This window comes from Vigna umbellata, chromosome 5 (assembly GCF_029865625.1).
Source record: "Vigna umbellata cultivar VRB3 chromosome 5, Vumbellata_1.0, whole genome shotgun sequence".
Lineage (NCBI taxonomy): Eukaryota > Viridiplantae > Streptophyta > Magnoliopsida > Fabales > Fabaceae > Vigna > Vigna umbellata.
Genome location: NC_142169.1, coordinates 51,056,377 through 51,074,552, shown reverse-complemented (window position 1 = coordinate 51,074,552; position 18,176 = coordinate 51,056,377). Strand labels below are relative to the sequence as shown.

The window sequence follows — 18,176 nt, the reverse complement described above, 5'->3', positions numbered from 1 at the left end:
GCAAAAAAAAAACATAGAAAGAGAAATCATTACATTTTGATTAATTTATTATCATACGTTTTTGCGACCAAATATTTTAAATAACCAATGGCATTTTCTGTTGAGACATGTGTGTGTGCATTGCTTGAAAACACTCATTTTCCAGCCTTCCCCAAAAGAAAAGAGATTGACTCTAACAAACACTAACGCTACCATATACTAGAGCATATTTGTCTTGCAAAAGTTATTCTCGCTTGTGTTATTTAAGAACTCCCTAACTAGCCATGCAAAAGAAAATCAAACCTTTTTTCAGTAAATCCTTTCCATACCCGTTCCCTATCATGAACAAAACCCATGCCTAAAAACTGAGGCAACTTTGACATTCATGGATCTGTATCTCCATACTTATTTTACCAAACACCAACATCTTCTTGGTGTGTTGTATCTCATATTCACATATTACACGCCAACGTGGCTATCAGTGTCCTTTAAATCCTTTTAAATCCTTACCACTTTCAACTTTTCTGTTGATTCAAGCATGCACATATCAATGTCAAAAGAAAATGCCAAGCACTGTTTTGAATATCCGACTTCAAACTTTTTTGACATCCATTGTTTTCAAATTGACTCCGCAAAAATAAAATAATAATACAAAAAATCAATCAAAGGCAAGACATTACTATTTTCAAAAAAAAAAAATACTTGCATAGTATTACATCATGAAAAAAGTCATAACCATTTAGTCTGATAAATAAATAGAATAAACTTATAAAACTTTCATCATTTTCAATTTCTATCATAACGATATTAAGGACTTGTGATTTCCGCCTATTTTTAGCATGCATCATTTTTTCATTTTTGCATATTTAGTTTTCATCTAATTCAAATTAATAAAAACAGTATAAAGTTAAATAAAAAAGAAACAACGGCGGGACTTTCACGACATCCTTATAGGACTCGAGCGAACTCTGAGGCTATGGAAATTTGGGAAGAAGAACACGAAACTGTAAAGGCCGATATTAGTCAGCTAAAGGATCAAGTCGGTCAAATTTTACAAGCACTGAAAGCCATGAAAACTGCACGAGAGACTTCGTCTGCAAAGGCTGATGATAATGCTCACCCTCCAATACATGACGCTGTGGGCACACAATTCACATTTCCAATGTATGGTTTACCACCAGGTTACACGCCGCCTATTGCAGATCATTCAGAGGTAAAGCACACTTCTTTGGCTTTTCCCGTAACTAGCAATGTACTTCCCATTAGTACCCAGGGGCCTATCCACACGACCGAAACCAAGCTGAATAAGCTTCCCCACACAATTGTCGCACAAGATGCTGCTTTGCATGCGAATGTAGAAGGAGCGAAAGATAAACTCGAGGTTCTAGAAGGTATACTGAGAGCCATAGAAGGGTTTGAAAGTTATGGGTTTGGTGACGTGGCAAGGTTGAGTCTGGCTCCAGGAGTGACCGTTCCACATAAGTTTAAGGTGCCAGAATTTGAGAAGTACGAGGGAAACACGTGGCCTAAGAATCATTTGACTATGTATTGTCGAAAAATGGTTGCTTACGCTCATGACGACAAATTACTTATCCATCTCTTTCAAGATAGTTTGGCTGAAGCCGCATTGAATTGGTACACACATTTGAATTCCTCGCATATTTGTTCTTGGGCAGATCTGGCAGATGCCTTTGTAAGGTAGTACAAATACAACATGCATGTTGCACCAGACAGGTTACAATTACACCACACGGCAAAGAAAGAGGAAGAGTCTTTTAAAGAATACGCGCAACGATGGAGAGAGCTGACAGCGTAGGTTGAGCCACCTCTATATGATAAGGAGATGGTTGCAATGTTTGTGAGCACACTACAACCACCCTTTTATGAGCATATGATTGGCAATGTGTCTTCCAATTTTGCCGATATCATCATCATAGGCAAAAGGATCGAGATCGGGCTGAAGAATGGGAAAATTACATCTCAAGCCACCACTCCAAAAAAATCCATTTTTAATCCGAAAAAAGAGAAAGAAGGGGGAGTACATGCAACGTCAACAATACCCATATAGGAAGGTCATGCGTCCACTCATGTCTATCAACCAAGTTTGAGTTACCCTCCTTATGTGAACAGTAGAGTGTCTGCTCCCCAAACAGTATCTCAACCGCCAGGATATTATCAACCACAACAGGCTTCGAATAATGCCTGGGGCACTGGAGAAGCTTGGGTTCCGATCATAACGTTGACCAAAGGGCTCAGCCTAGGAGGAACCCAGAGAAAAATTTCACTCTCATTCCTATGACATATACGGAACTGTTACCCCATCTCCTTAAAAAAGGTCTGGCCAGTGTTCGTCCCACGAAACCCTTACGACCTCCATACTCCAAAGCTTTTGATGCAAATGCGAGATGCAATTTTAACGGGGGAAGCGTTGGGCATTCAACGAAAAAGTGCACGTCCTTTAAATTCAAAGTACAATCTCTAATTGATGCAGGATGGTTGAAGTTCTAAGAGGATAACCCTAGTGTTGAAGTCAATCCCCTTGCCGAGCATGAAAATACCTCAAAAAATGCCATCGAGTTTGGACGACACAAGCTAGTAAAGAATGAAAGTGAAATTCAAAGTTCTAAAAGGTTCATTTTTGAAAACCTGGTAAAACTTGGTTTGCTAAGGAGCGAAGGTGACTTTAAGGAGGCATGTGGAGTCCATCCAGGAGCCAAGCATGTCATTAATGAGTGTACTAAGTTCAGAAGCATTCACCAAGATCTGATTGACAGAGATTTCCTGCAAATATACCACAAGGATAAAGAAGTAGAAGTATTTGCAAACCCAAGAGCTGGAAGATAAAGATTTTGCCTGTGATGCTTATTGAAATGTAATCGTTTTAAATTAACCTCACTACTTTTCCCAGAGCCTTGGGTTCGTGCGTTACGAGTTGACACTTTCTTTTGCATTTGGTTTAACATTAAATCATGTTTGTTTCATTTTTTCCCTCATCCCGAGTCTTAATTTTTTTAACTTAAATAATATGGATATGATAATGAATGTTTTGAAAACAATAATGTTGATTTTCCTAATTTTGAGCACCCTATCAATAACATGGAAGATGGTTATGATTGACCCGGAATCCTCTCTAGAGTTAATGAGATTTGTGATGCAAGATTCTAAAGAAATAAAACCCCATCAAAGAGAGGTTGAAATCTTTAATGTAGGAGAAAAGGGCGAAAGGAAAAAGATAAAAGTCGGCACTAGCATGAAGATAGAGTTCAACATGAGTTACTACTCAAGCCAGAATGTCTTTAGAATCAAAGATGAAATACGAAAGCAGTTTGATGCGAGATTCTTAGCTGGGGAAAAATACTCCCAATAGGTGGCAAGTATCGTGTTGAAGAAGGATGATAATGAGAAAATGCATGTCGACTATCGTGATTTAAAGACAATTTCTCATTGCCGCAAACCTGAACAATCAAACTTTACATCGTCGTCCAAAGATGAATAGGGCAGTCAAGGCCACTAATAAAAAAATATCAAGAGGATTGTACCTTTGATTTACACAGTTACTACACATCGATACGCATGTCGACTAGGGAAACACCTTTTTCTTTGGTATATGGAACAGAAGCAGTACTACACTTCGAGGTAGAAATCCCATCCCTACAAGTGTTAGTGGAAACCAGTTAGAAGAAGCAAATTGAGTTCAAACCCGGTTTCATCAACTCAATCTCATTGAGGAAAAAAGATTCACCGCAACATGCCATGGGCAACTGTACTAGCAAAGAATGAAAAAGGCATTTGACAAGAAAGTACATCCTAGGGAATTCCAAGGAGGTGAATTGGTCCTAAAAAAAAATTTATTCTAAATTATGAAGGTGTCGTAAAGAAGACTTTTGGTGGTGGTGCACTTATTCTCACCAGAATGGATGGAGAGGGGTTGCCTTTGCCAGTTAATTCTGGCGCAGTCAAAAAAATTCTATGCATAATGATTCCATGATAGGGAATGATTTTAAAGTGGAATTGACAATATTATATTGTTTTATTCGATAAATCTTCTTTTCATCTCTCTCATAAGGTTGTTCTTAACTTTCAAAGTGCCTCCCAAAAATAATAAGCATCATAGGAAGATTCACTAGGTGCGAGTGTAATCTTAAAGGATGTCGTGGAATTAAAACAAAATGGGAAGTATTTGGGTCTCACATGAATTTTCACCCATACATTCATACATTCATGCATTCATCATAGTGCTGGCATCATCATAGGAAAAGCATGACACACCATGCATCGCCAACATTCAACAGGAATTCGTGAATTTGATAGAAATCAATTCAAGGAAAATACACCAGTGACAAAATTCAGAATTTTTTTTAAAAAAAGCCTAGTTTTCATGCTGGCACCGAAGCCTAGTTTTCATTTTGGCACCCAAGCCCAGTTTTCATCCTGGCACCAAAACCCAGTTTTAATTCTAACACCAAAAAAAGTTAAAAAAAACCCAGTTTTCACGCTGGCACCGAAGCCTAGTTTTCATCCTGACACCCAACCCAGTTTTCAACCTGGCACCTAAGCCCAGTTTTCATTCTGGCACCAAAGCCCAGTTTTCATTCTGGCACCAAAAAAAGTTAAAAAAAAAGCCCAGTGTTCATGCTAGCACCGAAGCCCAGTTTTCATCCTGGCACCCAAGCCCAGTTTTCATCCTGGCACCTAAGCCCAGTTTTCATTCTGACACCAAAGCCCAGTTTTCATTCTGGCACCAAAAAAATTAAAAAAAAAGCCTAGTTTTCATCCTGGCACCCAAGCCCAATTTTTATCCTGGCACCAAAGTCCAGTTTTCATCCTAGCACCCAAGCCCAGTTTTCATCCTGTCACCAAAGCCCAAGTTTTATCCTGGCACCAAAGCCGAGTTTTCATCCTAGCACCAAGCCCAGTTTTCTTTCTGGCACTAAAGCCCAGTTTTCATCCTGGCACCAAGCCCGGTTTTCTTTCTGGCACCAAAGCCCAGTTTTCATCCTGCCACCCTAAAATAAAAAATAAAAATAAAAATTTTACGAGGTTCGCGCGCCTCACCATCAAGTTTTACGAGGTTCGTGCGCCTCACCATCAAGTTATACGAGGTTCGTGCGCCTCACCATCAAGTATTACGAGCTCTTCAGCAAAATCCACAAGGTTGCTACATTCTCTACCAGGTATGCTTCGAGGTAATCTCTTTCTTTTTCTTTGGACCCGAACGAAATTAATGTCTTTATCTTTATTTAACTTTTACTATCATAACACAAAAACTCTAAAGTTCATGTTATCTAACAAAATCTAAATAAAGAGGGACAGCTGTCAACACCCAATTTCGTCCGGGTAAGTAAATAAATAAAAATAAAAAATAATAATTAATGGTGGGTAAAAAGGATAAAATAATAACTTTAATACCAGACACAATACTTTTGAAATGTTAGTTTAATATGGTAATAATTTGAATCAATATTATGCTAATAATTATAAACAATAATTAAAATAATATATTAATATAATTTGCTGCATCGGTTGCTTTTAAAGAGGAAGATATGATTTTAAAAAGGAACAAATTTTCTGACAATAATTATAATTAATATTATTTGAATTTTTTTTTCTGTCAATCAAGACTATTTCTTTCCCTATTTTGTTTTATTGTCATTTAATTTATAATTAAGGTAAGATTGCAAGAATATTATGTGTGCATAAATACGCACTCTATCATAGAAAAAAGGGGATGAAAAAAAGAGAGAAGGAGAAACAGGCAGAAATAAGAAAAAAGAAAAAAAAGAGAGGGAGACACTATGAAATAGAAAAGATAGAAAGAGTACAGGAGAGTATACAGAAAAGTAAATTCTCACGCTAGAGGAACTCTGCCAACAAAAAATAACAAGGAAGAACTAGGGGAGTATTGAAAGCTGAAAAGGTACGTCATCTTCGCACCCCTTCTATATCTTTTTGTTGTAATTTGAAGGTTTTTTCTAAAGCTTTTATTTTTTTTATACACATATGATGTTTTTTAAAAATCATGATTTTTGAAGTATAAGTACGCGTCGACCTATGGTCGGTTTCTTTCCTCTTTCCCACTATTCTTAAAAATAAAAAAATACAAAATCTTTAAAATAAAAAAAATATCAATCTTGTTAAACCAAATTTTTGTCGATTTCACTCTTTAAAAATTTAAATCAATCCATAGTAATTTTTAAACAAACTCACAAACCTTTTTCTACATAAAGAACTACGTGATCCCTGATTGTCCATCGTAAATGGATATACGTAGGAGCAAGGTCAATCCTTGTCGGGTTCATAAAACAAAAAATATTTTTTTGTTGTTTTATATTAATTTTTTAGGGAAAATTAAACATTTTGTAAAACCATGTCAACTTTATACATTTAATTAAAGGTACTGTCTTTGGGCAGGCGCGATAGGGTGCTAACTGATGGACAAATTTATGATCACCAAAATATGATGTCACAAACTTGTTTAACAATTGGCAAGTATGACCGAATCGTTTCAAGTAATAAACTCGGTAAGACCAAGTATCGTTCTCCCAAAGGACTCACGGCCTAGTTTAGTTATGTGATTTGTTGATTAGCTAAGACTTAAGAACAAAATAAATGGAGTTTAATATGCAAAAGACGAAAATAAACATGTATGCATGAGGTTGATCAATGGCTAAAACAAAAGACAAACACTTTCAATGAAATATATTGATGAATATGTTGTTGGGGGTCAATTTCATCTTATCCACTCTCATATATTTTAGGAATTCAACATTCAAATCATCATTGTTAATGCCACTCTCTAAAGTACCTTTCAAGAAGGCTTCTCCCTAATTACGAGTTCATACAATTCCTAGCATTCCTAATAATTAGTTCATAAGTGCAGGAGCTTAACGACAACCAATATAATATTGGGAGAAATTCCCCGGATCTAGACTTCCCCGTACGTGCCCGTATCGACAAAATCAATAATCATGCATCGAATGAGTTAAACAACGCAAGCATTAAGCAAAGAGGAAAAACCCTAACTAATGATGAAAGAAAGCATAAATCTTAGATTAAGATGCAAGCACAAATTCCATATATGAGAGCTTCAAAAGATTACATTGATTCCCCAACAAACAACAAGGTTTAGTTCACCATATTCATGGTGAGCCTAGATGAACAATAATGAAAGAATGAAAGAGATAGAAAAACCCGAGAAAGAGAAGAGGAGAGCTGTCACCATCTCCCAATCTACCCCCAAGGGGTGAAAAAGAGAGTGTTTGCTTCGTCTTTGCCAAAGATACCTAACCCTAGGAAACCCTAAAGCTTATATATTATTCGTAATTACAGAAAAATTAAATCCAAGCCCATTAAAGTGCCGCTCAGCGGTAAAATACCGCTCAGCGGTGAGTGCATGTCACGTTTCTTCCCCTCAGCGGCCATTTTGCCCCTCAGCGGTTCTCCCGTGAGCTCCTGAGTGCCGCTCAGCGGTAAACTGCCGCTGAGCGGTGACTTTGGTTTCTTCTTTTGCACTTTTTGATTTCTTTTCTGATTTCATCTCTCTCCTTATTCACTTCTTTCACCAAATTCACCTTAAAACCTGCACAAAAACACTGAAATCAAGCATAAACCTGTCCAGCTCTCTTATTTATGAAAATATCAATAAAAACATGATTTCAAGCTAGTTTCTAAGTATAAAGGTTGCTTTTAGTATCAATTTTAAGCATGAAAATAACAGTTTTTCAACTGTTATCAATACCCCAAACTTAGATCTTTGCTTGTCCTCAAGCAAACAAGATGTAACTCAATCTTCAACCAATTCTTATGATGGTTCACTTCATTCAAAAATCTTCTTTTCAAGATAAGTAAAAACTTCAATCAAACTTATGATCAAGATTTCAATCAAGATGTGCACATGCTTTAGTGTTCACAAAGTCATTTAAATTCCAACAAATGCTATTTTTCATGAATGATCAATCAATTAAGCATGGATGTTCATGTGTTCATGGAATATTTCCTCACTAGGTAAAGTGTTTCACTCACACACAAGTGTATAAGAGGTAATCACTCATTCACTCTACTATCACAATGTCACATGAATCAATTTTTTTGCCTTTCATTTTACCACAATCAAAAACATTCACAAGCATGCATCATCACAAGGACTTTTCAATGGCTTATAATGTGGCTGGGCTAACAAGAAAATTGGTTTTTCTGGATCAAAAAATCCTTGAGTTAATAGACTCATAACAACACAATCATCTTATTCATTCCCAACTTTCTTTTGCCTTTGCATTGAGCTTTGCTTCTTTTTTCTTTTCTTTTCTTTTTCTTTGCATATTCTTACTTTTTAGCTCTTAGCTCAATGCTTCTCTTTTTTTTATGTTTTCCCAACAACCCCAAACTTGAACATTTAACAATACCACACAAGATCTTCTACTTGTAAAGATTTTCAATCAAGGGTTTTCAGTGTATGTTCAAGGCTAAGGGTTCAAAGGATAGAACACAAAGTGTTCTCTTTTAGTGGGCTAACTTTATGAATTTGGCCAATAAAAAGGTTTCTAACAAACGGCATTGATCATATGATGCAAAACAAGCAATTGATTCAATCATAGAAAACCTGGGCAAAATCATTCATGCTTTCAAAGTAATAGCATTCAACAATAACAACTCTGGAGCTCAAAACCTCACATATAAGCTCATTCACATTTGACATACACATCCTCCTTAATTTCACAATCACAATCATGATATCCTGCATTTGTTCACAAAGCTTGTGAATCACCTGTATAAGCATTTTAATGTGCACATCATCTCAACATCAATCAATCATAAGTATCATTCAGCATTACTTATCACACAATCACAGTTAAGAGAAAACCATCACAACAAACCAGGTATTGAATAGAGTACATCAAACCCTAATCTAAAAACAAAAACAACTAAGTTCAGAAAATTTAAACCACAAAAACATAAGCATATGATAGCATTCATCAGTAAATGCTATCTCAGCTCCTCATCAGTCTGAGCTGTCCTCTGTATCTTCCTCTTCCTCCTCATCTTCATCATCTTCAAATGCATCATCATCATCAGCTTCATCTTCTTCCATCTCTCTAGCTGAAGCCTCAGCTGCTCCAGCTCCTCCTCCATGCACTGGTTCCTCTGGCTAAGCTACCACATTATGGAATTCATCCATAGTCCACCTGTGGGCTGGAGGTGTATCATACATCCCCACAATCATCTCAGCAGTGGCCACCTGCCCTCTGTGAATGGACTGCAACTGAGCACCTATAAGAGACATATACATGTCCCTGATCTGGAATGGTTCTGCTTCATGTGTCTCAGCAGATGTCTGGCTCTATGCTGGCCCTCTCTCTCTACGAGCACGACGTGGTGGAACTGGCTGAGCTGCATCCTCACCTCCATAGTACTGTCTGTAATAGGCCTCATCAATAGCTTTTCTTGGCCTCTCAAATGGTGGAACAGAAGTATCCACTCCAGCTAGCTTGCAAAGGTGAGTAATCAAAGAAGGATGTCCTAATGGTGCTTTGTTGTTTGAGGTATTGGCACACACACTAATTTCATCAGCTATCACCTGCCCAATATTAACATTTAAATTTCTGATAGCACAGTAGATGAATAGTGCCCTGCTGAGAGTAATATCTGACACATGTGAACATGGCTGAATGTTGGCATGAGAAAACGCCATCCAATACTTTGCAAGAGGAGTCAAATCTGTCCTCCTAATGTTAACCACTGAGCCAGATCTATTCCTTTGGAAGTGTCCTCCAGGTATACACAATACTCTCTCCACATCCTCATAATCAGCACCTTCCTCCATGCAAAGAGCAAACTGGCACTGCTCACCAGCCCATACAGTGTCCAGGAAGTTATTAATAGAATCAGGATCATACCTGATAGCATGGCCTCTAACATAGCCCAAATAATTCTCAGCTGGATAATCACCAATCTTCTTTGCATTGGTGTAAAATTCCTTTACCACAGCTATGTTGGCAGGTGCAGGATAGGTGGCTAGCTTTCCCCAGTCATTCCCTAACACTTGATCTCCAAATTGAGGAGCAAAGTTAGGTATCATTCCAACCTTTCTCTCCATTAGAAGTCTCCTGTCCTGAACCACCCTAAAGTGCTTCTCATGTTTCCTAGAGAGGAACCTGCTAGAGTGGGGTTGCTCTGGTTCCTTTTCCTTTCTCTTGGTTGCCATGGTTTTCAATCTCTTTCCTGAAGAGGATGCCATTCCTACATTCAAACACAAATACAAAACCACAGAACATGATGTTAATCATTAGTAAAACCTAGAACAATACTCCTTTCGAAGCTAAACCACCGCTGAGGGCCAGAATTTCCCCTCAGCGCCACCAGTGCCACATTCCAACACGCAAAAATTCAGAAAAACCAAATCTGGCAGAGTGCCGCTCAGCGGCAGTTTACCCCTCAGCGGTAACTCTGCAGATTTTTGAAAATCTTGTTTTAAAGCTGTCCTAACTCCATCCAAATGCAATTTTCAGTTTTCCAGTTCATAATCATGCAGTTTAATCGGTTCAAACATCAAATATATCATCAAATCATGCATAGAAATCAAAAACCCCTAAATATTCATGCTTTGACAATCACATTCAAATTCAAGAACCCTAGAATGAACAAAATGCATTTTACTTACTTGGGTGGAGATACTAGATGCAATGAGAATGCTTCCAAGCTAGAATGCTCTCTTCCAACCCCAAACTTTGATGGCACACTAGTGAAAAAGTGAGTGGAAGAGAAATTTTCTTAAGAGGGAAGAGTGAAAATATGTGGAAAACCTTGGAGAAGGTATGTGGGAGTGTTTGTGCATAGAAAAATTTGAAAGTGTGAGCAAGTGTGCAGCTTAGGGTTTAAAAATACCCTAATGGGCTCGGGTCCCGCTAAGGGGAATTAAAACCCATTCTGCGAGAGTACCGCTCAACGGTAAATTACCGCTCAGCGGCACTTTCGTGATGTGCTCTTCTCCTTCTTTTCTTAACCTACGTGCCTCTCATACATGCCCCTCACTGGTTCCCTGCAATTCAATGTTTAAAATGCTTATGCAAACCCTAACTAAAATAAACAAACAGAAATATTCAATCAACTGGGTTGCCTCCCAGGTAGCGCTTGTTTAACGTCACGAGCCTGACCCAAAATCCACCAACACCCTTCAGTAGGTGTTAAATTTTCTTACCACCACCCATCAATAGGTGTTGCAAACATAGTATCCTTCAGTAGATACTTAACCACCTAGCATCCTTCAGTAGATGCTATCTCCAACAAAATAATTACAAAAATAATGTTCACAAATTAAAAATTACAAAACCAAATCAAAAGTCTTTAAATCCACTGGGTTGCCTCCCAGCAAGCGCTCTTTTAACGTCATTAGCTTGACCCAATAAAGTTCAAGTTCCATCTTCTTTATAGTTGATGTTGTCATTCCACCAACTCCTCAGTTGTTTCCTTTGAACTATTTTGGTCCTTCTAGAATATGGAGACTCTATCTCTATCATCTCCTTCTCTTTAAAGCCCTTCACAACCCACAACTTGTTCTTAATTCTTACAGGTGTGCCAAGTTGGAGTCTTCTTTTCTCCCAGTCACTAGGAATTTCTTCTCCTCTTCCAATCTCTTCTTCCTTGGGTACCTGAAACAGCAAACAATGGTTACCTGCAACCTTGAGATTTTCATCTTTACGGCTAGTCATGGGTGCATCTCGAAATGCAGCTTTATAACTAGCTTCTTCCTCCTTTGCTTGTGTCTCATCTTTGAAGACGTCTACCACCACTCTCTCCTCTGTATCCTGGAACACCACTATACCTTCATTTACATCAATGATAGCTCTAGCCGTTTTCATAAACGGTCTTCCAAGTATGATAGGTATCTTTTCTGTCTCCATCTTCATCACCACAAAGTCTGCCAAGAACTGAAGTTTGCCAACACAAACTATAACGTCCTCTACAATTCCACATGGCTCCTTTGAAGATCCATCGGCCATTACTATTTTAACCTTTACAGGTTTCACTTTAACATTGCCGATTTGCTCCAATAAAGAATAAGGCATCAAGTTAACACTTGAACATAAATCAAGGAGAGCTTTATTTACCTTTTTCTTCCCTATGGTACAAGGGATAGAAAAACTGCCTGGATCTGTTGCTTTAGGGGGGAATGACTCTTTTTTAACAGTTATACACTTCTTTGCTTCATCATCTCTACGTCTTTTCTTTGTAGAGATTTCTTCATCAGATTTTGTGTAAACTGTGATTTTCTGTAGAATCTGTTCCCAAGGTGCTTCATTATCCACCATTCTGAATAATTCTGTGAAGTCAAGTTGTTTCCCTTGATGAATTGGAAAAGGAAAAGCACTTTTGCTCTCTATTTCTCTTCTTTCTTCTGTATCTAACTCAACTTTATCATCATCAACACTCTTTACCACTTTGCACTCTTCTCTGGGGTTAACCTCAGTATTAGCCCCAAAATTTCTATTTGGCCTTTCTTCCAATTGCTTGGTAATCTGACCCATTTGAATCTCCAAGTTCTTTATAGCAGCTTCAGTGCTCTTTTGAGAAGATTCAGTTTTCTGTATGAATTGTTGAAGAGTTTCTTCCAACCTTGTGGATCTTTCATTAAGCATAGATAACTGTTGCCAAAAGTTGGGTTGCTGCTGCTGCTTATTATATTGATTAGCTTGCCCAGTTTGTCCTTGGCCAATGCTTGGGTGTGGTTTCCACCCTTGATTGTAATTCCCTTGACATTATGGAAATTGATTGGCCATGAAATTAACATCCTCAACGGCTTCTATTGGAAAAGCACATTGACCATTGATATGGTCACCTCCACATAATTCGCACAACTGGGTTTGTACCTGTGCAGCAGTTTTTAACTCTTTAGGTAATTGTGCAAGAGTTTTAGTCAGAGTCTCCAACTGTTGAGTTAGAATTTTATTTTGAGCTAGCAAGGCATCATGTGTCTGTAATTGGAGAACCCCTTTTTGTTGTATAGGAGCTCCTCTCTCACTGTGCAGCTCATTATCACTAGTAGCCATGTTGTCAATGATTTCTATAGCTTCCTCTGGAGTTTTCCATTTGATATTTCCTCCTGCTGAGGCGTCAAGCATCATCTTGGTTTGTGAACCAAGACCTCCAAGGAAAGTTAAGACTACTTCCTGTTCTTCAAAGCCATGCATGGGTGTTTTTCTTAGTAGACTTTTGTATCTATCCCATGCATGCCCCAGTGATTCCCCAACAAACATACAAGGTTTAGTTCACCATATTCATGGTGAGCCTAGATGAACAATAATGAAAGAATGAAAGAGATAGAAAAACCCGAGAAAGAGAAGAGGAGAGCTGTCACCATCTCCCAATCTACCCCCAAGGGGTGAAAAAGAGAGTGTTTGCTTCGTCTTTGCCAAAGATACCTAACCCTAGGAAACCCTAAAGCTTATATATTATTCGTAATTACAGAAAAATTAAATCCAAGCCCATTAAAGTGCCGCTCAACGGTAAAATACCGCTCAGCGGTGAGTGCATGTCACGTTTCTTCCCCTCAGCGGCCATTTTGCCCCTCAGCGGTCCTCCCGTGAGCTCCTGAGTGCCGCTCAACGGTAAACTGCCGCTGAGCGGTGACTTTGGTTTTTTCTTTTGCACTTTTTGATGTCTTTTCTGATTTCATCTCTCTCCTTATTCACTTCTTTCACCAAATTCACCTTAAAACCTGCACAAAAACACTGAAATCAAGCATAAACCTGTCCAGCTCTCTTATTTATGAAAATATCAATAAAAACATGATTTCAAGCTAGTTTCTAAGTATAAAGGTTGCTTTTAGTATCAATTTTAAGCATAAAAATAACAGTTTTTCAACTGTTATCACTAACACCTTCCTTAAGCGTAACTAATTCCCGAACCTAAAATCTACTTTTCGAAGACCTTGTCTTATTTTTTTGGTTTTCCATAGTTTTTCCATAATAAATTATGGTGGCGTTTAAAACACCCAAATAATTTAAAGGGTATTACTGGTAGTAAAGACTAAATTAATTTGATATCTGATATAAACAATCAAACTTTATTTCAATTCCTCCAAAGTGCAATTCCAAACTTACAAACTTTAAACAATATAGTCTTCACCACTTAACATAAATTCGAAATTAAACTTATAAGTCTTACACAACATATTTTTTCAATGCAAATTTATTCTTTTTACAAAAATCCCTCAAAGTTTTTCCCCGCATCTCTCATATCATCTCTAAGCTTTTTCAACCGCATCTGCAACATTATCTGCTCACATATAACATGAGTTATATGATCATAGCACTGATAACAGTTGAAAAACTGTTATTTTCATGCTTAAAATTCATACTAAAAGCAACCTTTACACTTAAAAACTAGCTTGAAATCATGCCTTTTATTGATATTTTCAGAAATAAGAGAGCTGGACAGGTTTATGCTTGATTTCAGTGTTTTTGTGCAGGTTTTAAGGTGAATTTGGTGAAAGAAGTGAAGAAGGAGAGAAGTGAAATCAGAAAAGACAACAAAAAGTGCAAAAAGGAGAAGCCGAAGTCACCGCTCAGCGGCAGTTTACCGCTGAGCGGCACTCAGGTGCTTGCGGGAGGTCCGCTGAGGGGCAAAATGGCCGCTGAGGGGAGAAAACCAGTCACGCACTCACCGCTGAGCGGTATTTTACCGCTGAGCGGCACTTTAATGGGCTTGGACTTGACTTTTTGTAATTTACGAATGATATATAAGCTTTAGGATTTCCTAGGGTTAGGCATCTTTGGCAGAAACGAGGCAAACACTCTCTCTTCCACCCCTTTGAAGGAGGATCTTGGATGCTGAGGCTTCCTCTTCACCTTTTTAGGGTTTATTCTTTCATTCTTTCATTGTTATTCATCTAGATTCACCATGACTATGGTGAACTAAATCTTGTATGTTTGTTGGGGAATCAATGTAATCTTTTGAAACTCTCATATATGGAATCTGTTGTTTACATCTTTCAATTAAGACATATGCTTTCTTTCATCATTAGTTAGGGTTTTTCCTCTTTGATTAATGCTTGCATTGTTTAACTCATTCAATGCATGATCATTGGTTTTGTCGATACGGGCACGTACGGGGAAGTCTAGATCTGGGGAATTTCTCCCAATAGTATATTGGTTGCCTTAAGCTCCTGCGCAAAATAAACTAATCATTAGGAATGCTAGGAATTGTATGAACTATTTGATTAGGGAGAAGCCATCTAGAATGGTACTTTAGAGAGTGGCATTAACAATGATGATTTGAATGTTGAATTCCTAAAATGTATGAGAGTGGATGAGATGAAATTGACCCCCAACAACATATTCATTCATATATTCCATTGAAAGTGTTTATCTTTTGTCTTTGCCATTGATCAAAATTCATGCATACATGTTTATTTTCTGTCTTGCATTTTAAACCCAAATATTTCGTTTGTAAGTCTTAGTTAATCAAGAAACCACATAACTAAACTAGGCCGTGAGTCCTTTGGGAAGAACGATACTTGGTCTTACCAAGTTTTATTACTTGAACGATTCGGTCATACTTGCCGATTGTGAAACAAGTTTGTGACATCATAATTTGGTGTTCATAAATTTGTCCATCAAGTTTTTGGCGCCGTTGCCGGTCAGTCACGGTTAGTCAACAATGAGGTTACTAGCAAGGAGTCTGAAATCTGGGAATCTTTTTCAGATGAATCACTCATGTATATTCAGCAGAGGCCCTGGTTTGCTGATATGGCAAATTTCAAAGCTGCAAGAGTCATGCCAGAAGACTTAACTTGGCAACAGAGAAAGAAATTTCTGCATGATGCCAAGCGGTTTGTGTGGGATGATCCGTATTTGTTCAAAATTGGAGCAGATAATCTTCTAAGGAGATGTGTTACAAATGAAGAAGCAGAAGGAATTCTCTGGCATTGTCATGATTCTCCTTATGGAGGACATTTTAATGGAGAAAGAACAGCAGCAAAAGTCCTTCAATCAGGGTTTTATTGGCCAACTTTATTTAAAGATGCCCATAATCATGCCAGGAATTGTGATAAATGTCAAAGAGCAGGGACAATCACTAAACGTCATGAGATGCCTTTACAAGGTATTTTAGAGGTTGAGGTTTTTGATTGTTGGGGTATTGACTTTGTTGGACCCTTCCCTCCATCTTTCAACAATGAATATATTTTAGTAGCAGTGGATTATGTGAGTAAATGGGTGGAAGCATTGGCTTGTCCTAAAAATGATGCTAGCACGGTAATTAAATTCCTAAAGAGGCAGATATTTTCACGTTTTGGCACTCCGAGAGTGTTGATCAGTGATGGAGGATCTCATTTTTGCAATTATCAGCTAGAGAAAGTACTCAAACACTATGGAGTAAAGCATAAGGTAGCTGCACCTTATCATCCACAAACCAATGGACAAGCTGAGGTGTCTAACAGGGAGATAAAAAGAATCCTGGAAAAGACTGTGACTTCATCAAGAAAGGATTGGTCTCTCAAATTGGATGATGCTCTTTGGGCTTATAGGACAGCAATGAAGACGTCTATGGGATTATCACCATTTCAATTAGTCTATGGGAAAGCATGCCATTTGCCAGTCGAATTGGAGCATAGAGCATTATGGGCTTTGAAATTTTTGAATTTTGATCCTTATGACACTCAATGTACACGCAGACGGCAGATTTTGGAGCTTGAAGAAATGCGTTTACATGCATATGATTCATCCAAGGCTTACAAAGACAAAATGAAATTTTATCATGACAGGAAGTTGGTGAATAGAGTTTTCAACCCAGGACAACAGGTATTATTGTTCAATTCAAGATTGAAGATATTTCCTAGGAAGCTGAAGTCAAAATGGACAGGACCATTTGTGATAAAAGAAGTGCATCCGCATGGAGCAATTGAAATATTTAATCCATCTGCTGATGATCCACAGAGAAGTTGGGTGGTAAATGGTCAACGTCTCAAGCCTTATCCAGGGGGAGAGGTGCAACAATTTTCCACAATGATGTTGTTGGTTGATCCTTGAAAGTTTGGGTCAGGCTCGGGACGTTAAACAAGCGCTTACTGGGAGGCAACCTAGTATCTTGTAAGTATTTTTTTTTTTTTTTTTTTTTGTTTTTAGATTAGGGTTTGATGTACTCTATGTGAAACCTGGTTTCTTGTGATGGTTTGCTATTAACTGTGATTGTGTGATAAGTAATGCTGAATGATGCTTATGATTAATTGATGTTGAGATGATGTGCACATTAAAATGCTTATATAGGTGATTCACAAGCTTTGTGAACAAATGCATGATATCATGATTGTGATTGTGAAATTAAGCAGGATGTGTATGTCAAATGTGAATGAGCTTATATGTGAGATTTTGAGCTCCAGAGTTGTTATTGTTAAATGCTATTACTTTGAAAGCATGAATGATTTTGCCCAGGTTTTCTATGATTGAATCAATTGCTTGTTTTGCATCATATGATCAAGGCCGTTTGTTGGAAACCTTATTATTGGCCAAATTTGTAAAATTAGCCCACTAAAAGAGAACACTTTGTGTTCTATCCTTTGAACCCTTAGCCTTGAACATACACTGAAACCCTTGATTGAAAATCTTACCTTGAGTTAAGTAGAAGATCTTGTGTAGTATTGTTAAATGTTCAAGTTTGGGGTTGTTGGGAAAACATGAAAAGCATTGAGCTAAGAGCTAAAAAGTAAGAATGTGCAAAGAAAAAGAAAAGAAAAGAAAAAGAAGCAAAGCTCAATGCAAAGGCAAAAGAAAGTTGGGAAAGAATAAGATGATTGTGTTGTTATGATTCTCTTAACTCAAGGATTTTGTGATCCAGAAAAACCAATTTTCTTGTTAGCCCAGCCACATTATAAGCCATAGAAAAGTCCTTGAGATGATGCATGCTTGTGAATGTTTTTGATTGTGGTAAAATGAAAGGCAAAGTTAATTCATGTGACATTGTAATAGTAGAGTGAATGAGTGATTACCTCTTATACACTTGTGTGTGAGTGAAACACTTTACCTAGTGAGGAGATATTCCATTAACACATGAACATCCATGCTTAATTGATTGATCATTCATGAAAAATAGCATTTGTTGGAATTTAAATGACTTTGTGAACACTAAAGCATGTGCACTTCTTGATTGAACTCTTGGTCATAAGTTTGAGTGAAGTTGTTACTTATCTTGAAAAAGAGGATTTT

The 18,176-nt window shown here is 37.7% G+C and overlaps 1 protein-coding gene across 1 annotated transcript; it reads left to right on the top strand.

Moving 5' to 3' along the window:
- Window positions 1–955: 955 nt before the first annotated feature.
- Window positions 956–1,681, top strand: LOC148198545 (uncharacterized). The gene has a single exon (XM_088115843.1). It carries the CDS (start codon window positions 956–958, stop codon window positions 1,679–1,681), a length of 726 nt encoding a protein of 241 aa, XP_087971969.1.
- The last annotated feature ends 16,495 nt before the right edge of the window (window positions 1,682–18,176 follow it).

Excerpts from the sequence above, each read along its gene's own strand:
- LOC148198545 (XM_088115843.1), top strand. The coding sequence starts at position 956 with ATGGAAATTTGGGAAGAAGAACACGAAACTGTAAAGGCCGATATTAGT.